We start from the raw sequence: 19,343 nt of genomic DNA on the forward strand, positions 1-19,343 counted from the left end.
TTTATTTATTTTTAATAAATAGATCCGGGCAGGAGTTAATAATTACTGCCTACGCCTTAGATCGAACCCTGCACACTAGCTCGAAAGCCCAGCCTTGGATGTTAGGCCACCTCCTTGGTTAAAGACAATATGCTTTTTAGGGGGTTTATCGGCTTCCCTCACCGAATAACACTCCCATCATGCACCCACGCATCACTCCTCCCCCCCCCCCCCTTTGCTTCTCTGAGCTCACCCAGGAGCGCATGGGAAGTGTGCTCCCTTAATTACACAGATGTGTACCAAAGCGCTTTCACTTAAAATTGGAAGAGCCTCTGATCCTCTGCCATCCTGTGAATTGGGAATGATTACTTTGGGTATTTTCAACCAAGAGTCGTGTGCACACTTTTTTTGTTCTTTTTATTTTTTTTTAACTGCAGGCTTTTTTTTCCTTGTTCACGCATGGCCAATCCTCTGGAGCGGCTCGTGTGTCTTGATTTAAACCCAGCCGATGAGTACTTTCAACACACTAACCTATAAGTTTCACCCCTGCTCTTAATGGAAAACTACAGCATTTGCTTTTTTAAAAAAAAAAACATTACCAGCAGAGAAGAAACACAAACTTAGCACTCGACTGTTAGTGGTGATTCCCACGTGCTGGAGAAATTAAATATCAATAAAGTTATGGTTGCAGTTCGGTTAAACCTGCACAAACAAACAGCATATGGTGAGACACACCTGCAGGCAACACGCGTCACCCATAGTCCACTAATTACACAACCCAGAGGCTTTGGACAAAAGTTCTATCCCAGGAGAGACACAGCTTAGGTACCCGGCATCACAATGGAGAGCTTTCTAGTCGGATGACAACGCTTTTACAGACATTAATTAGACCGCGCAGCTATCTCTCAGGTTAGCCAGGTTTTACTTTCACCACTCCAGCTCATCCGAGGCACCTTGTTCCTGTTCTGGGCTGTTCCTTAACCATCAATTGCATAAACAACGGGATGGTGGAAGTTGAGAAATAGTATCTGAATTACCACATAAGCAGCTGACAGATTTGAAGAAGAATCAACAGATTCCAGATACCAAGGGCAGACTGAGGTGGTGGTGTGCTGATGCTGAGGTGATAATGTGCTGATGCAGAGGTGATGCTTAATGATGCTTAGGTGGAGCTGATGCTGTAGTGCTGAGTCATGCTGAGGCAGTGGTGCTGCATTGGTGCTCAGGTGGTACTGAGTAATGCTGAGTTGGTGCTGTGCTAAAAACTGAAGTGCTGGTGTTTCATGTTGAATTACTGCTGAGGAGGGGCTGTGCTTGTGGTGGTGTTGCGCTGGTGCTAAGGTGGTATGCACTGGTGCTAAGGTGGTATGCACTGGTGCTAAGGTGGTATGCACTGGTGCTAAGGTGGTATGCACTGGTGCTGAGGTGGTGTGCGCTGAGGCGGTGGTGCGGACCTGGTGCGAGGTGGTTTTTGAAAGCGCAACTAAATGGCTTCCCAGTTATGAATTTGACCGTCATGGAATTATACTACCACAAACTAAAGTTGAATGTGCAGAAGAACATAAAGGTAAAGAAGTGAAAATTACCCTACAAATTCTAGTAATGTCACAAACCCAGTGGGTAGTAAAAAAAAAAATGCAGTAGCCCGTTTTTTCATAAAGGGTAAAAGAAAATATAGTTGTGAAAAAGGGTATTGTTTTACAGCAATTACTGGCTCCACTAGAAACAGATAGTTAAATGTCAGACTTTTTACTTAATCATGACCCTGCGAAAACATATGTATGTAACATAACCCTAGATCTAGAATGCCATAATTTGCATAATCTCGGCCTGCAGCAGGAACTCTTTACTTGAAAGCAGCATAGCTGTGTATTCTGTTTCAGAGTGTGTACTACTTTGAGTAAAGTAAGAAGCAGGGATGCCAGATACCCAGTGGCAGTGGGTTTGAGGCTGCTGCGCTCGTGTGTGGGCTCGGCCTGTGAAATTTTTTCATCTTTTTTAAAATTGTATTTTACCTCTTTATTGCTGACTGCCCCACTCGCTCTTCCCCGCTCCCCTAGCCCCGGTCCGGCACGGCTGTGTGCCGATTGCTCCGGAGGACTGACGGGGTAGCGGGCGCCATTTTGGGTGAGGCAGTGGAGCCTTCAGGGCAGCGCACCAGTCATCTCGCCTGCAGCCCTTTAAAAGCAACGCCCCACGCGAGCGCGCAGCGGATTCCAGATACCCAGTGGCAGTGGGTTTGAGGCTGCTGCGTTCGTGTGTGGGCTCGGCCTGTGATATTTTATCCTCATCTTTTTTTAAATTGTTTTTTACCTCTTTATTGCTGACTGCCCCCTCGCTCTTCCCCGCTTCCCTAGCCCCGGTCCGGCACGTCTGTGTGCCGATTGCTCCGAAGGGCTGACTGGGTAGCGGGCGCCATTTTGGGTGAGGGAGTGGAGCCTTCAGGGCAGCGCACCAGTCATCCCGCCTGCAGCCCTTTAAAAGCAACGCCCCATGCGAGCGCACAGCGGACGCGCCGGCGGTGCGCCGAAGGCGCGCCAGAGGCAAGCCCGTCTGCGACCGACCGGGGCTAGGGGCCCTCCACTCTGCCCGCTTTTACTCATACTCCGCAGCGCAATTACTTGCGCTTCAGGTACATTGGCCCCCTCAAACGGCCACTCGCGCACAAATTACTGAACTCGGCTTGGCCCGTCCCCCTCCCCCACCTGTCATAGTACCTTCCCCCCCTCCCCTTCCCTAGCCCCCTCCAGGCCCCTTCCCACCCCTCATCCGTCACCCGTGTCATCACACTTATTAGCCTTCCTACTTAATACTAGGTCGGCCGTCAAACATCAGCTAGAATTGTTTGACTTTCTGGATTCCGTCAAGCCGACCTTCTATTTTTGGCTGAGACCTGGTTCCGCTCCGACTCTCTCCCCAGCGTGTTAGCAGCTCTCCCCCTCCCCTATGTTGTCCCCAGGGCCAACAGGTGGTGGGGTTGCTCTTATTGCCCGTGCGGGCCTTCATTTCCAAGTGCTTCCCTCCCCCCCTTACCAACGGCGGATTGCCTGGTCATACGTTCTTCCTCCTCTCAGGCTCCCCTAACGTGTTTTCTTGTTTATCGTCCTCCCCAGTCTTGCCCACGCTTCCTCCCCACCAATTCGGACCTCCTAGGAACCCTTGCAATCAACAATTCCTCAGTCCTGCTCCTTGGGGATTTTAACTTCTGGCCCAATGATTCTGCCGAAGATGCTGTTTCTCGTAATTTCACTGAGCTTCTCCTTAGCTTGAACTTTGTTTCTCGTGTCCTTTCTCCCACTCACATTCACGGTCACACTTTAGATCAAATTTGGACCCTCAATACCCCTATTTCAGCCCTCATCGTCCAGCCTTGCACCTGGTCGGACCATTTTCTGATTTCTTTCTCTCTGGATCTTAGTGTTAACATTGATTCTCCATTTCCCAAACACACCTGGACGAGAAATTGGAGCAGAGTGGACATTTCTGCCCTATGCTCCTCTCTATTTGCCTCTGACCCAGACCTGGTTGGTCTTGTGCCTTCTAGGCAGCTGGATGCCTTGAACAGCTGGCTCCTGAGGGCCAGCGATCAAGCAGCCCCCCTGAAGTGCGTCACGGTCAAACACGCCCATGATGCAAATAAATGGTTCTCCCTGCCCTCAAGGCAAAAAAACTGGTAGTGGTCCAAGCAGAGAGAGCTTGGAGGCGGAGCTACTGCCCTCTTTTGAAACCACGCTACACCTCCATCCTCAACTAATATAAAAAGGATATCCTTCTCGCCAAGACATCCTACTATTCAGGGAAAATTCTCGCAGCAGAGAACCAGTCTAAAGAGGTATTTGCTATAGTTCGTGAGCTGGCTTCTTCCGACAGGGCCTCCCCTAAAATCACCCCCATCCCAACTTCTGTGCAACTCTCTCAATGACTTCTTTATTGAGAAAGTTGCACTCATCAAGGCTAAGATTCCGCCACCCTCCCCTACTTTCTGCGATCCCCAGCCTCCTTCCAGCACGCTCAGCCTGACTCATCTACCCCTCCTGACTCGAGAAACCTTGCTCTCCCTATTGACCCGTGTCAAATCTGGATCCCCTGCGGACATCGCCCCGGCGCATGTCCTCCGCAAGATCTTTACCAATTGCTACCTTCCCCCATTCACTCTTCTGAATGATTTCCTCGAACAGGGGGCTGTACCGGTCCCCCATAAAGCGGCTATCATTATCCCCGTTCTAAAAAAAACCTGGGGGTGACCCCACTTCCCCCTCTAACTATCGCCCCATCTCCCTTCTCCCTTTTCTGGCCAAAACCCTTGAGGCCCATGTCACCAAGGTTCTTGGGGCCTTCATGGAGAAAAGTGGAGGACTTGCTTCCCGCCAGGCCGGTTTTCGTCCCCGGCACTCCACCGAGAAGGTTGGCATCTTCGTGATGGACGAGCTTAGAGAGGGGCTAGATACCAACACTCCCCAGGCCCTCGTTCTCTTGGATCTCTCCGCCGCCTTTGACACGGTTGATCATTCCATCCTTCTCACCCGTGTCAAGGCGGCGGGCATCGGGGGCCCAGCTCTGACCTGGATCAGCTCCTCTCTAAGAGATCGCTCCCAGGCCGTCCATCTCGCTGAATTTTCTGCCCCCCCATCCCCCCCCCCCCTCACCCGGTTCAGTGTGGTGTCCCCCAGGGCTCCTTTCTTTCTCCTTTATTATTTAATCTGTATATTTTTCCACTCATTTCCGCACTCCAGCAAATAGAGGTCACTGTGTACAACTATGCCGATGACCTCCAACTCATTTTCCATCTCTCACACTCCCCAGCCAGTATCCTCAACTTCCAATCTGTTATGCTGTTCATCAGTGATTGGATGAACTGCAACCACCTTAAATTAAATCCGGACAAGACTGAACTTGTCGTCACTGGTAGCACCCCTAGCCCTTGGTCCCCCAACTTTTGGCCTACCTCCCTGGGCACTTCCTCCACGCCCTCCTGTTCAGTCAAAACACTAGGGATCTCACTCAACAAACACCTCACTCCCCATTCCCAGATCAGCTCAGTCGTTTCTTCCTGTTTTTTTTGCCCTTCGCACCATACGAAAAATCTCCCGGTTCTTTTCTCTCCCCGCCCTAAAACTGATTCTGATGGCAATGGTCCTCTCACGGCTTGACTACGGGAATATTGTGTACAATGGCGCCCCTGCATATGCATTTCGCCGCCTAAGAAGGACAATGTGGTGCCGCGGAAGGTACTGGTGGTAACTGCTTGGCCCATAGAGGGATTTAGAGTGCCGCGGTTTCCAAATTGGCCCAGGGTGCAGTAACCATGGTGTAACGAGGACAAAAAAAATAAAATAAACCTTGACAAGACAATAACTGCTAATCCTCTCCCATTTTGCCTCCTGGTGCTTATTACTTCCACGACAGTGGCTTTTATTGGCTAGTCGTTGAATGAGGCATTGGGTTACAATGTAACACACATGGAAGAGGAGCACACATACGTCTTGGACTCCAGCAATTTTGTTTTAAGAATGCAGAACCAGCAGCAACGGACCATGTGAATTCTTTTCCTTGAAAAGTTCAGCAGCTGACAGCAAACAAAAAGTTCAAATGAAAACTGTGTTGTGGGCATCGCCTGTCTAGGTATGAAAGGTGTCACTTGCCCACGTTGAAAATGACACCACCAAGTGTGTAAACAATTAGCAGTTTCGCGTAGGAGAACATAAGTCACTATTTATAAGACGGAGCGCATGTAAAGGGCTACAATGCCTTTAGACCGAGTAAGCGCTATATTAAACTTCCCAAAAAAAAAAAGATCTGGCAGAATGAGTTGTGCATCACCCGAAGCAAATTAAAATAACATATGCGGAGGAAGTCTGGGTTGGTGTGGAAAAGAAAAGCTGACCGGTCTCAGCGTATGTGAAGGCTAGCAGGTCGTCCAGTATCTGGATTTAGGTGTTTATGGACTGCCGCACCTGCAAGTTCGTAAGGTGCTTGAGCATCATCTCGAGATGTGCCTGCCCCATGTCTGAGGCGAGGTCTGGAGCTCTTTTACCTCAGCTGTGCCCGAGTGAGCAGGGACCCAGGTCCGCGGTGAATGTAGGAGGAAAAACACTTTCAAGTTTACTTCACCATGATCGAATGGCAACAGCAGTCTCTTGTCCTGCTCCTCCTCATGTAACAGCAAATGTATAGCAACAGATGGCACACCTCTTCCCCAGGCAGTTACGGCTGCGCAGGTACGGGTGATGACAGGAGGGAAGAAAGAAGCAGCAAAAGTACTGAGGGAGGGCGATGGTAACTAAGACAACGTTGACAAAGTAGAGGGGGGTGGGAGGAAAGGGAATAGGACAACGGGAGGGGTGGGAGCAAATTAAAGCACGAAAGGTAGAAATCAAACGGTAAAAAAAAGAAAACACACCCTAATACAAAAAGTTCGGTTTCATCAGTGTGCCTCGCTTTTTCAGTCAACAGCAACGCACACGGAGGCTATTACTAGGGCTGCGGGGGTGTCCTCGCACACTAACTATTAAATAAAAAAAATAATGAATGTGTCTGGGAACAAATTGAAACCCGAAAGGTAGAAATCAAGCAGAGACAAAGAAAACACGCCCTAAAACAAACAGTTCAGTCTCATCATTGTGCCTCTCTTTTTCAGTCAACAGCAATACGCACGAAGGCCATTACCAGGGCTGTGGGGGGTGTCGGATAGCAGGAGAAAGCCGGGAGCGGCTGTCCTCACACACTCAATATTAAATAACAAGCAGATCAAGAGGAGTGGTGGGGGCGGGCACAGTGGGAGTGGTGCAGGGGAGGCAAGGAGGCACTGCAGCTGCCGCCCTGCGCGCTGCTGCTTGCTCCTGCCAGCAAAACGCTGTGGGAGTGAACCTTTTGAAAAGTGGTGAGACATGCACCCGCCTTTTAACCATTTGCAGGCTTTGATTCCAAAATGACACACACAAAAACCAACCCAATGCGCGGGGGAGTCAGACCCACACAGAGAAGCTTAGAGTAATAGCTAGGGGTGGGCGGAATTTGCGTAATCGCGTTACGCAAATCTCTGCGAAACGGTAGAAAATCTCTGCGAACACGCAGAAATTCCACGAACACACATAATTGCTTGTTCGCGATGCTTTTTTACTGTTCGCAATCGCTGTTTGCGTGCTCGGGGCGAAATGTCTCGCAAACATGCATTTGAGAACGCGAAAAAGCAAAAAATTTCGCGAAGTCGCAGAACGCACAATTTTAGGCAATTTCGCCTTCTCCGCGGAACGCGAAATTACCCAAATTCTGCAAATTCCGCGAACGGAACGGAGTTTGCTGCCCAGGCCTAGTAATAACAAGAAGCCTCGCAGCGCATGCGCGCTACGCTAGGCTCAACCTAAAAATAATAATGCCTAAAAAAAGTTTTTTCAAGACTCCAAAAGGTTCGTTCAAGCATAAAGTTCATATTCAAAAGAATGATAAATTCTGAAATTATAATGTAAAATACATTTTGAATGGTTCTGCTAGGTACACCCTATTTATCTATGTACACATTTGTGCACTAGTGCAAGCATGTTTGTAACTTTTTGATGTAGGTTATTTTCTGGCTAATTAATTTTTTAAGGAAAATACGTCCTGATGGTAGATATTAATTGTCTTTTATTTCCATCCGCTCTATTTTTGCAGGTCAGAAGACGTGCCTACATTTACATGGCATATTTCCCTACATCTATGTGCCATATGATGGACATGGACAGGATCCGGATCGCTATCTTCGTCTAGTGGCATTTAGTATCGACAGAGCACTTAACGTGGCACTGGGCAACCTGTCTTCTTCAGTTCAACATGTGTTCAAAATCTCCTTAGTGTCTGGAATGTAAGTATCTGGCAAATTTTTTCTCTTTGTCTTAAGCACCTTCTACTTCTAAATGCGTTCTAATTTCTCTCTCTCTCTCTCTCAATATATCTATCATATATATATATATATATATATATATATATATATATATATATATATATATATACGCTGTTTAATTAATCGTGACAACATTTTTAAAACTAATGTGCCACTCACTTTAGCTGCTGTCTGGAAAGTTTCGGGATCATTTGTGAAGCGGGGACCAAGAATAAAGGGGAGGTCCCAAAACTCACTTTCTCCATGCAGTTTCCCGTAGGAATTTTAGACAAGAGTACAGCCTGAACCACTGAACAGAAGTGCACCACATTTTAAGGTTAGACCTTTGTCCAGAAAGATCTCTGTTTGTAATTTGGTGTAAATCCGTTCAGTAGTTTTAAAAATGTAAAAAAATGTTTTTGGGTAAAGTGGATCCGACTAATTTTAACATGAGGTCGGTGTGTCTGTCGCCACTTCAGCCAGGAAGTGGTGCCAGCTGTCTTTGGACTCGAATCGTCCAAGTCCCAAGAAATGGCAAAAAAATAAAATAAGGGGGCAGGGTAGTAATACAATGATTCCCTAGACCTGGTGGTGGGGTCTCACAGAAACTCCACCTGGGCCCCCAATTTTTAAAAATTTTGCCTCGCATCCTTGGCAAAAGTCAAAACAAAAAGCAGTTTCCCGTGCTTGTTTTATGATCCCCCCCCTTCCCCCGGGTGGGCGGAATACATAGATTAGGGGGGAGGGGACGTGCGTAGCTCCCCTGGGCTAATTTCGGCCCTGGGGACCCCTTCCCTCGGGGCCAAGCCTCATTCAGAAATGGCAGAGGGGCCAAGGCTCCCCTCCTGGGCGGACTTAGGCCCCGGGTACCCCATCCCCCAGATCCGGCCATAGGTGAACTGGGGGAGGGGCGCACAAAGCATTTTTAGCTGCACCGTGCAGGTGGGCGCAATGCCGACTCCCACTGGTTACTTGGAGCCGGCTGGGGCCACAGGGGCCTTGGAGTTCCCTCCCCCGGCTACCCCCAAAGAGAACATGGTGGGTGTCCTGGGTGGGCACCCACGAGGTCACCCACTCTTTGTTAGCTGGGCTCCGAGGGATTGGGTTCCCAGGGCAGATATCAGCACGGAGAAGAGGGGCCCCCCCTCACCCTTCAGTAATTGTCTGGGCTTCATACGATGAGGTCTCCTAGACTGTAATAGGTCCGGGGAGGGTGGCTGCTTGCCCGTCCTTTCTTATTAAATTTGGTTGGGGAATGAGGTCCCCAGGGCCTAAATTGGCCTGGGCAGGAGGGGGGCATGCATGCCTTCTTCCCCCATAAATATAATGGTGGCCCCCAGGGGATGTGGTCCCGAGGCCAGGCACGGCCCGGGGAGGGGAGCCATGCACCCCCTCCTCTAAAAAAGATAAAACTGTGCATGGGGGTGTAAGGTATTGTTGCCTTAGGTCACAGGTATATACATGTGTGTATTTCAAATGAGCAGATTCAGAGTTTCACTGGTGTTGTAGGGTGCCATACAGGAGCTGCTGTCCACCTAAACTTGGGAACTACCCAGAGTTCTCTGCTTCTTTTGTTTACATAATTTATCTAGCACTCTAAGCCTGAAAGGGTATTTTGTGTGTGTGTGTGTCGGTCTGTTGGTCTGTCGGTCTGTTGCTTCCCCAGGCATCGGACTGGCTCCATACATTTTCAAGCAGGACCCCTGAGCGCTGGTAGAGGGGGTTGTCTGCACCTGCCGGAAGTGTTATGTGCGGTGCCTATATAGGAGCTACCCCGGTATGCTGATGTCAGTTCTTTTCTTTCAGCGCCAACTGACTGATCTGTGAAAAATTACCATTCAGACACTTTTGACAGTTTTTTTCCTCTACTTTTTGTCAACACCTTTTCTAGAATGTATTCTCCTGATGTGATAGGATGTCCCCTAAGAATCCTATGGCTTTCAAGCCATAGGGTGCCTGTCGCAGACAGATGTCTGTGACTGACCCACACTTTGTCTGTCTGTGGTGCTTGGAGAGTGACCAATACTTTAAGACCTACGCTGACTGTAGCGCCAAGCACCAAAAGCGCTAAGGGAGCATTCCACAAGCTTCTCACTGCCCAGTGACCCTGCGACATTCACGATCCTGGTAGCGTTGAAGGTCCTGGGATCGCTTGTGGAGCCACTCACAAGGTTTGTCTCCATCAAAATAGTCGGGTAACTCCCACTGCAGCAGGTAGTCAAAGAGGTCTTTGACTTCACAACGCCTGTCCAAATCATTTAATGAGGTTGCCGGAGCCTCGGGATTCCAGCCAAAACTCCTCGGCAGAGCCTGCATCATGGTCCCCTTTACTGACTTTCCTGGAGTCGTAGCTACCCCAGCCGAAGTGAAAGAGGCCATGCTCCTCATATTTGGGTGGCATGATCCCTCTGTAGTGTCTTTGGGGTCCAGTAGTTTGAGAGGGCCCCCACTGGATTCCCACGAGCTGGTTCGCCCTCGGTGCCGGTCAGGCCCCTAGGATCCGGTGTTGGATTTGGACTAGCACCATCTGCGATACCGCAACCTTTCTCGGTGCCTGGTCCAGTACGGACGCTCCCGATGTCTCTGACACCGCAAGGCGGCATTGTCCCTATAGTCATTCCCAACATGCTGTGGTGCCGACTTGAACCATGCGTCCTAGTTGGAGCCAGCGCCTTTTTCTTTAGTCAGGCCTGAGGAGGGGGTCTTCTGAAGATCCTTAGCTTCCACTAGATGACACAGAGGACAACTGGTATGAGGAATTGGTGCATGCTAGTGGATTAGACACCTCTTCGGACACTGGCCTGGTCTCTCCCCCTCCCATGTATACGGAGGAGGGTGTCTCAGTCATTATGGTGGTGCAAAGGGCGTCTGAGTTCTTGGACCTACAGTTGCCCGCAGTGACAGTCAAGACTAATGTCTTGAAAGACCTGCTAAAGCTGGGAGGTTCTCCCTTTGAACCCTTACCCCCTTTTAATGAAGCCCTTACTGACCTCCTATCTGAGGGCATGGTTGAAGCCCTGCACATATGCTCCTGTGCGCAGGACAATTACCTGCTCAAAATCCCTGCTTCAGAGAACTCAAGTTTCCTCACTCAATACCTCACCTCCGAGATCTAGGTGGTCCAAGCCTCCACTTCCCGAGTCAACCCTGGCACGTTTCGTACCACCCCACCGGATAGGGAAACCAAGAGGTTGGATTTATTTATTTATTTGAAAGTTTTATATAGCGTGAACCAGACCCTTGCGGGTATCAGAGCTCTTTACATGGTAGGTGTCAAAGTTACATGAAAGCAAAGAAAATAACATAGGTTCAATGCTGGTCAATGATAGTATAAACTTCCTAACATATGTACATGGGAATAAGGTACATAACAACACATTCAATGTATATCAAGCAAAATATAGATACAGTATCCAAGACCTGGTCGTACAATAGATAATAAAAGGATCTATGTAGAAGATACGTTTGGTAGCAATAAAACAGTAGTCTATGGTCAAGTGAACTCCACATGCCTCTTGGGGACGATACACCCATACTATCTGGGACTCTGTCTCGGAGAAGGTCCGAGCCATGCTGTTGCAAGCAATTGCAGAAGGTAGAGGCACAGTGAAGTTCACCATCAGATGTGGACTAGATTCGACCGACTCGCTGGACAAATTGATTTCATTGTCGTTCACCCTTAGATGCCACTCCTGGCTGATAACTGATGGCTTTTTGCAGGATTTCTAAGCTTCACTCATGGACATGCCCCTTTGATGGCTCTCACCTTTTTGGTGAGAAGGCAGACTTCGCACTGGATCGCTTAAAGGATAACAGAGCTATGGCCAGGCTTTTGGGCCCATCACCAACCCTAGTCCACTTTCTGCCGCTTTCTTGTCTATGGAAGGGGCTCACAGCCGCGTCCTTTCCCATCTAGCCTCCACGTCCAACAGGCTGCCCAGCCTTTTTCTTTGCTGAGGATGGGGTTCCCACAGGCTACGTGGGGCCAGTAGCCATAGGTTGACCCAGTCCACTACCCCCATTGCAGTCGCAACCTCCAAATCCCTTTAGTATTCCCTCATACCAACATGAGAACCAGGGGGGGGGGGGCTATGCCATCACCTGCATCATTGGTATTCCATTACATCCGACAGATGGGCTTTACAGCTAGTCCAAAGGTGTGCTACTCCAACCCCTTTCTGGACTCCCCATCAACTATGCCACCCACTTACTACCAACTGATGGATGACCATTTCTCCTTACTCGGTCAGGAAGTGTTGGGTCTCTTGTCCAATGGAGCCATTGGAAGGGTGCTGGCATCAGTCTAAACTTCTGCTTTAAAAAGGAGAGGTTCAGAATGCTCATATTATCTCATGTACTCTCTTCCCTGGACCCTGTAGAATTGATGGTAGCAATGAGCCTGCAGGACACATACTTTCACATCTCTGTCCTGCCTGCCCACAGGCGTTATGAACGGTTCACGGTAGACCAAGAGCACTTTCAGTTCACAGCGTTCCCCTTCGGTCTCACCACGTCCCCAGGGTGTTCAGGAAAGTGATGGCAGTGATTGCATCACATATGCAGGGTCAGTGGCTTTTGTCTTCCCCTGTTCGAGGCATGTGGGCTGCTGAATTCATATCTGTGCATAGATCGCCGCATAGTGTTGGGTCCGGATGATCATACATTGTTGTCCTGGAAGAGTCTTCGAAGTATCACAAGATAGGTGGCTCCTCCCCTGGACTACAGTGCGCATGGGCATCGACTCCATCCTCAGATTGTTTTTTTCCGCCATTGGGTTCGGATGCATATTGGTTCACTCAAGTCGGAATCGATATAAAAGTTTAGTTTTTTCGTCGGTATAGTCTTGCGTTCGGTACCCAGTTCTGTTACAGCTCAGTTCCCGAGCCGGATATCCAGGAGAGCCGCGTGCTTTTCGACGCTGAAGGCCAGGTCGACGCCAGAGGCCTTATCGACGACCCATCATGGAACGGAGCCCGTTCAAGAGATGTCCCGTGTGCAACTCCAAATATCCCCACTTCGACGTCCACCCGGTGTGCAACAAGTGTCTGTCGCCGGATCATGATGAAGCCAGCTGCATGGCTTGTTCCCGTTTTCGATCCAAGAAGACGCTTCTGCATCGACGCGCTGCGCACAAGGAAGCCCAGCAGACTCCATCTTCGATGCCGGGGATGATGAAGGAGCAGACCCGGAGGTTCGAGAGAACCTGTCAAATCCTGCGTCGGAGGTCGACTCCAACTACGACGCTGATGTTGAGATGCTCGAAGCGGAAGAAGTTGTCGACGAGGTAGGAGACGACGATGGGGCCTTTGGGGCCATGGAAGATAGCGCGAGCGAGGAGCTATGCCCACAAACTGACACTGGGGCCGAAACGCTTCATAAGGCTCAGGTCGAGAGATCGCCACAAGGCCTTACCCAAGATCTTCCTATAAGTTCTACGGCCCCGCCTTCGGGCTCGGCTTCGGACATGTCTAAGGAGCCGCAAACAGCGAAATCGAAACCGAAAGTGAAAGCTCCGGTATCCACGCAACCAAAAGCACTGGTGACTATATCGAAACCGAAAGTGCGTATTGCTTTGGTCGGCTCGAAGTCCTCGGACCTGTCGGCACCGGCGAAGCAGAAGAGCGTTCTCGACCCGAAGAAACCGCTGAAGGGCGTTGAGACGAAGTCTAGCACACTGAAGGCAAAGGTCAAGGCAGTCGACCCGAACAAATCGGCGCCGAAGACAATCTACACCGACAAAGGACTCGGTGATCCGAAGGTTCTCGAGCCTCCGCGTCGGCCGGACAAGGCCAAGAGCGGAACAACCCCCGAGTCCTCGCCTGGAGGTGCCTCGAAAGATTCCGTCGAGTCGACGCAGCCGCCCGCCTCCTTCTCGAAGCAGGTGACAGACTCCCTGAAGCGCATCAAGGACAAGGCTTCGGGGGTCGGGCCGGAGGATCCTCCACCTTCAAAGCCTGCCGATAAACCTCAGAAGACGTTGGCGCCCATCCACTTCACTCTGCCACCGAAAGTGGTGCCGAAGGCTTTTGTCCCTAAAATGGCCGTCGACGTGCCCAGGAAGGTGTCCACGGTGCCGAAGCAGACAACTGTGGTCCCGGCCGCAAAGCATCGACAATCCTCGTTGGAAGAGCAACAGGAACAGTTTACTGATGCAGAGACAGACAGACTTTCTCTTCATAAGAGAAAAATCGCCCCGGAACAGCCAATGGAGTCCTATAAAATACCACGAAAGAAGAAGGATTCTACTTCAACACCTGTTCTTGTAGAACCTGTATCTCCACGTGGCCATGATGTCTCACCCACTTATTCAGATGTGGACACTGGGGAAGGTGATAATGGTGAATACAGCTATCCTGTGGATACTGATCCAGATGATACAAATGAACCCTGGGCAGATGCTGCTGACCCAGGGGATCCACACTCTGCCCCAGACACTCAAGTGCATGCTGTAAAAACGTCGCCTACTGAGGATTCAGCAGCGTTTAATGCCCTCATTGAAAGGGCGGCTAAAAATCATGACGTCCAGTTCCATGCTGACCCCATTGAAGTAGACTTTCTTTTCGACACCTTTTCCACCTCAGAGAGGACTGTCAAGACTCTGCCTATGTTGAAGGGTGTCTTGAAGCATGCTGGGGAAATCTTTAAGGAGCCTACAAGAGCCAGGGTGATAAACCCCAGGATTGAAAAGAAGTACAAACCGGCGCCTGGAGACCCTACTTACATTAAGGGACAGTTGACGTTGGACTCTCTTGTTGTTTCTAATGCCTGGAAGTGGGCTAATTCACAAACAACTGGTGATGCTCCTCCCCCAGATAAGGAATCTAAGGTGTTCGAGGCATCAGGGAAAAGGGTAGCAGCTCAAGCGGCCAATATCTGGCGCATTTCAAACACTCAGGCACTCTTAGGCAGCTGAGATGCTCATCCAGGAAGGGAAGCTCATATCAAATGCTTTTATCAAATGTGCACTGGACGCAGCAGACACCGCGGCCAGAGCTGTTAACACTAGTGTCATGTTAAGGCTACATGCCTGGCTCAGAATCTCCGTGTTCAAGCCAGAGATACAGACCACCATTCTAAATCAGACAGTAAACCCTGATCATCTGTTTGGCCCCGATGTGGACACCACCTTGGAGAAAATCAAGAAAGACACTGAGACTGCAAAGTCTATGGGGGCTCTCCAGTCGCAGCAGTTCAGGGGTGGTTCTTTTCGTCGCTCAAGCAATAGAGGTGTTTCCAGAGGCCAGCTGTCCCAGAACACACAGTACTATAAAGGTGGCGCGCAAACCACATACACCAAACAAAGTAGAGGTGGATATCGTGGAAACAGCGCCAAGGGCAGAGGTCGTGGAAACAACAACTCCAGGTCCTCAGCCACTAACAAACAGTGACGCCTTGTCACTGCCCCCCGACCATGCAACACCCGTCGGGGGGAGACTTCAACAGTTCCTGCCAGTCTGGAAGTCCATCACCACAGGCAGGTGGGTCACACAGCTTATCCAGTACGGTTATTGTCTGGAGTTAACATCCACTCCACCCAACATACCCCCAAGACACCGTCCTATGTCCGCTGAGCATTTGCACTTATTGCAGCAGGAGGTACTCGTCATGCTGCAAAAAGGGGCAATCGAGCTCGTGCCTGCGGAAGAAAGAGGCACAGGAGTTTACTCACTGTACTTCTTGATACCAAAAAATGACGGGTCCTTCAGACCCATACTGGACCTCAGACCCCTGAATCAGTACATTCTGTCGGAGCACTTTCACATGCTAACACTGCAGCAAGTTCTACCGTTGCTCAGTCAGGGAGATTTTCTTGAAACATTAGATCTAAAAGATGCGTATTTTCATATTCCGCTGCACCAGTCACACAGAAAATACCTCAGGTTCACCATCCAAAATCAACATTACCAGTTCAAGGTTCTACCTTTCGGAGTCACCACGGCACCCAGGGTTTTTACAAAGTGCCTGGCGACAGTGGCGGCACACCTACGGAGACAGAACATTCACGTCTACCCTTATCTGGACGACTGGCTAATCCAGGCAAAGTCAGTCCAGCAGTGTGCCGCCCACATGTCCCACACCATTCACCTTCTTCACGATCTGGGATTCTCACTGAATTACCCAAAGTACCACCTGCAACCCGCCCACATACGGCAGTATCTGGGTGCGACGATAAACACTCTGGCAGCCAAAGCACAGCCAAATTCAGTGAGGGTCAGCAGCATTCAATCGCTGATACAGAAATTCAGACCTCAACACTCGCTTCCAGCACGAGTGTTCATGCAGTTGATAGGCATGATGGCCTCCTGCATCTTCATAGTCTCGCACGTGAGACTACATATGCGTCCGCTTCAGGAGTGCTTAGCACGTCAGTGGACTCAGGCTCACGGACAGTTGAAAGACCTAGTGTTGGTAACCGGTCGTGCATACAGCTCTCTGCATTGTTGGAATCCACAAAACCTTTGCAAGGGACGACCGTTCCAGGAGCCTGTGCCACAGATCATTCTGACGACGGACGTATCTCTCCAGGGTTGGGGAGCTCATGTACTCCACTACACTATGCAGGGACTATGGACGGCACAGCAGAGGAAGATGCAAATCAACATTCTAGAACTGATGGCTATCTTCATGGCGATGAAAGCATTCAAAGTACATCTGTGCAACAAGGTCGTGTTGATCCGGACGGACAACATGACGGCCATGTACTACATCCAGAAGCAGGGAGGTGCACACTCTCCACAGTTGTCTAATCTGGCTCAGAGCATGTGGAAGTGGGCCATCCAAAGGAATATCTTCCTCATGGCGGAACACCTCCCGGGCAAGAACAATCAGATGGTGGACCTGCTCAGCAGGTACAGCCACCAAATGCACGAGTGGGAGATACATCCATCAGTACTCCACCCGTACTTCCAAAGGTGGGGTCATCCAGAGATAGACCTGTTCGCCACTAAGGAAAACGCCAAATGCCGAAGCTTTGCCGCCAGGTTTCCACACCCACAGTCGCAGGGCAATTCGATATGGATGAACTGGTCAGGCAAATTTGCGTACGCTTTTCCCCCAGCACCTCTAATACCGCTGGTGGCACGCAAGCTGAAGCAACACTCAATGACTCTCATCCTGGTTGCTCCGACGTGGGCACGCCAACCATGGTACACCACGTTTCTGGAACTATCCGTGGTACCGCATCAAAGGCTGCGCCTCACACCCAAGCTTTTGACGCAGCGCCATGGCGACATTCAGCATCCAGATCCGCAACACTTCAACCTGGCGATCTGGCTCCTGAGGTCTTAGAGTTTGGCTACCTCAACTTACCTCCTGACTGTATGGACATAATCAGGGAGGCAAGGAAGCCCACCACCAGAGTATGCTATGCGGCGAAATGCAAGCGGTTTGTCATTTATTGTGCAGACCACAACATCAACCCACTAGGCGCCTCTATTCAAAACATCATTTGTTATCTCTTACATCTATACAAAAGTAATCTGGCCTATGCTTCCATTCGTATACATTTATCCGCAATGGCGGCTTATCTCCAAAACAGGCAGCACCTCTCCCTTTTCAGAGTGCCTGCCATCAAAGCCTTTCTGGAAGGACTCAAACGAGCCATTCCTCCACAGACCCCACCAGCTCCCGAATGGAACCTAAATGTGGTCCTCACGAGACTGATGGGCCCCTCTTTCGAGCCACTGCATTCATGCGAGATTCAGTTCTTAACATGGAAAGTGGCTTTCCTGATAGCGATTACGTCGCTACGACGGGTTAGTGAACTCCAGGCACTAACTATCCAAGAGCCATTTATACATATTCATTCCAACAGGGTGGTGCTTCGCACTAACCCTAAGTTCCTTTTCTAAGGTGGTTTCTCAGTTCCATATCAACCAGACTATAGAACTACCTGTGTTCTTCCAAAATCCTGAGTCAGTTGCGGAGAGAATGCTCCACACGCTTGACGTCAAAAGAGCCTTGATGTACTACATTGATAGGACCAAAGATTTTCCGAAGACGAAACAACTATTTGTTGCCTTTTCGCCACAACACAAAGGCAACCCCATTTCCAAGGCTGGTATAGCCAGGTGGATCGTTAAGTGTATTCAGATCTGCTATCAGAAAGCCAAGCGCACTCTAACGATTTCCCAGCGGGCCCACTCCACCCGGAATTTGGGGGCCTCCATGTCTTTCCTTGGAAATATTCCTTTAGAAGACATATGTAGAGCAGCCACATGGTCTACCAGACACACATTTACAAAACACTACTGTGTGGATGTGCACTCCAAACAGCAGGCAGCTGTAGGGCAGGCTGTTCTAAAAACACTTTTCCAAACTGCTGCAGCTGGCACAGGCGGCCGCCGCTAATGGAGGGACTGCTATGTATTCTATGCACAGATATGAATTCAGCAGCCCACATGCCTCAAACCGAATATGCTACTTACCAGTATGCATCTGTTCTTGGCATGTAGGGCTGCTGACATTCATATTGCCCGCCCTCCTCCCCGGCGCCTGTAGCGGCTGCAGCACTCCCAAATACTTCTAGCATGGTCATCATTCACAGAGTTTCACTCCAACTTTGCCACAATGGCTAAAAACAATCTGAGGATGGAGTCGATGCCCTTGCGCACTGTAGTCCAGGGGAGGAGCCACCTATCTCGTGATACTTCGAAGACTCTTCCAGGACAACAATGTGCGATCATCCAGACCCAACACTAAGCGGCGATCTATGCACAGATATGAATGTCAGCAGCCCTACATGCAAAGAACAGATGCATACTGGTAAGTAGCATATTCGACTTCGAGGATTGGCTGTTGAAAGCAGGCTTGCCCCAAGCAGTTGCCCCCCACCGCCATACTACAGCGGACCTCTTGCATTCACTGAGTTTCACTATAACCTGACTCCCTGAAAATGAAATGAAAGAGCTTTTGCCTACCAGAAGGCCTCCCAGCGCTAGAGACAAAAAGATACTCACTAAGCTGTAGGGGAAGTCAGTGAAACAAAAAGGTTTTTAAAAGTTTCCGGAACGACATATAATTGGTTTCCAAGCGAACGTTAGTGGGAAGCTGGTTTCAGCGTTTGGCGGCAATATATGTGAACTGGCGACCTCCACTCCGAGCTTTGCTTATCCTAGGGACAACTGCAAAACCCTTATTTTCTGAACGCAGAGCTCTGTTTGGAAGATAGGGGGGAATGCTAGATCGGTGAGCCTGTGGCTGAAAGGGATCTGTGAACCAGACACATTGCCTTAAACTGAATACATTCAGCCACTGGAAGCCAGTGGAGAGAGGCCAAGAGCGGCCCTGCAGATTCCCGACTATGGGCCTGCATAAGGAGGCGTGCCGCACAGTTTTGAACTGTTTGTAATCTTTTGATAGTTGAGCCTGGCGTACCTAAGTAAAGTACATTGGCATAATCAATCCTAGAAAGAATCCGGGCTTGAATCGTCAATCTCCTAGCTCTGAATGGTAGCAAAGGAATTATTTTTCTGAGCATCTTCAAGATCCCTGCAACCTTTCGTGA

The 19,343-nt window shown here is 49.7% G+C and overlaps 1 protein-coding gene across 2 annotated transcripts in view; it reads left to right on the plus strand.

The window, feature by feature from the left end:
- Positions 1 to 19,343, plus strand: part of REV3L (REV3 like, DNA directed polymerase zeta catalytic subunit) — a 1,049,196-nt gene that overhangs the window by 237,699 nt on the left and 792,154 nt on the right. For both annotated transcript variants that reach the window (XM_086927335.1, XM_086927334.1), the window contains exon 2: positions 7,630 to 7,819. In XM_086927335.1, coding sequence (XP_086783461.1) covers positions 7,630 to 7,819 — 190 coding nt within the window. The remainder of the gene's footprint in view (positions 1 to 7,629; positions 7,820 to 19,343) is intronic.

The sequence above is a fragment of the Lissotriton vulgaris genome, chromosome 6 (genome assembly GCF_964263255.1).
Source record: "Lissotriton vulgaris chromosome 6, aLisVul1.2, whole genome shotgun sequence".
Classification (NCBI taxonomy): Eukaryota; Metazoa; Chordata; class Amphibia; order Caudata; family Salamandridae; genus Lissotriton; species Lissotriton vulgaris.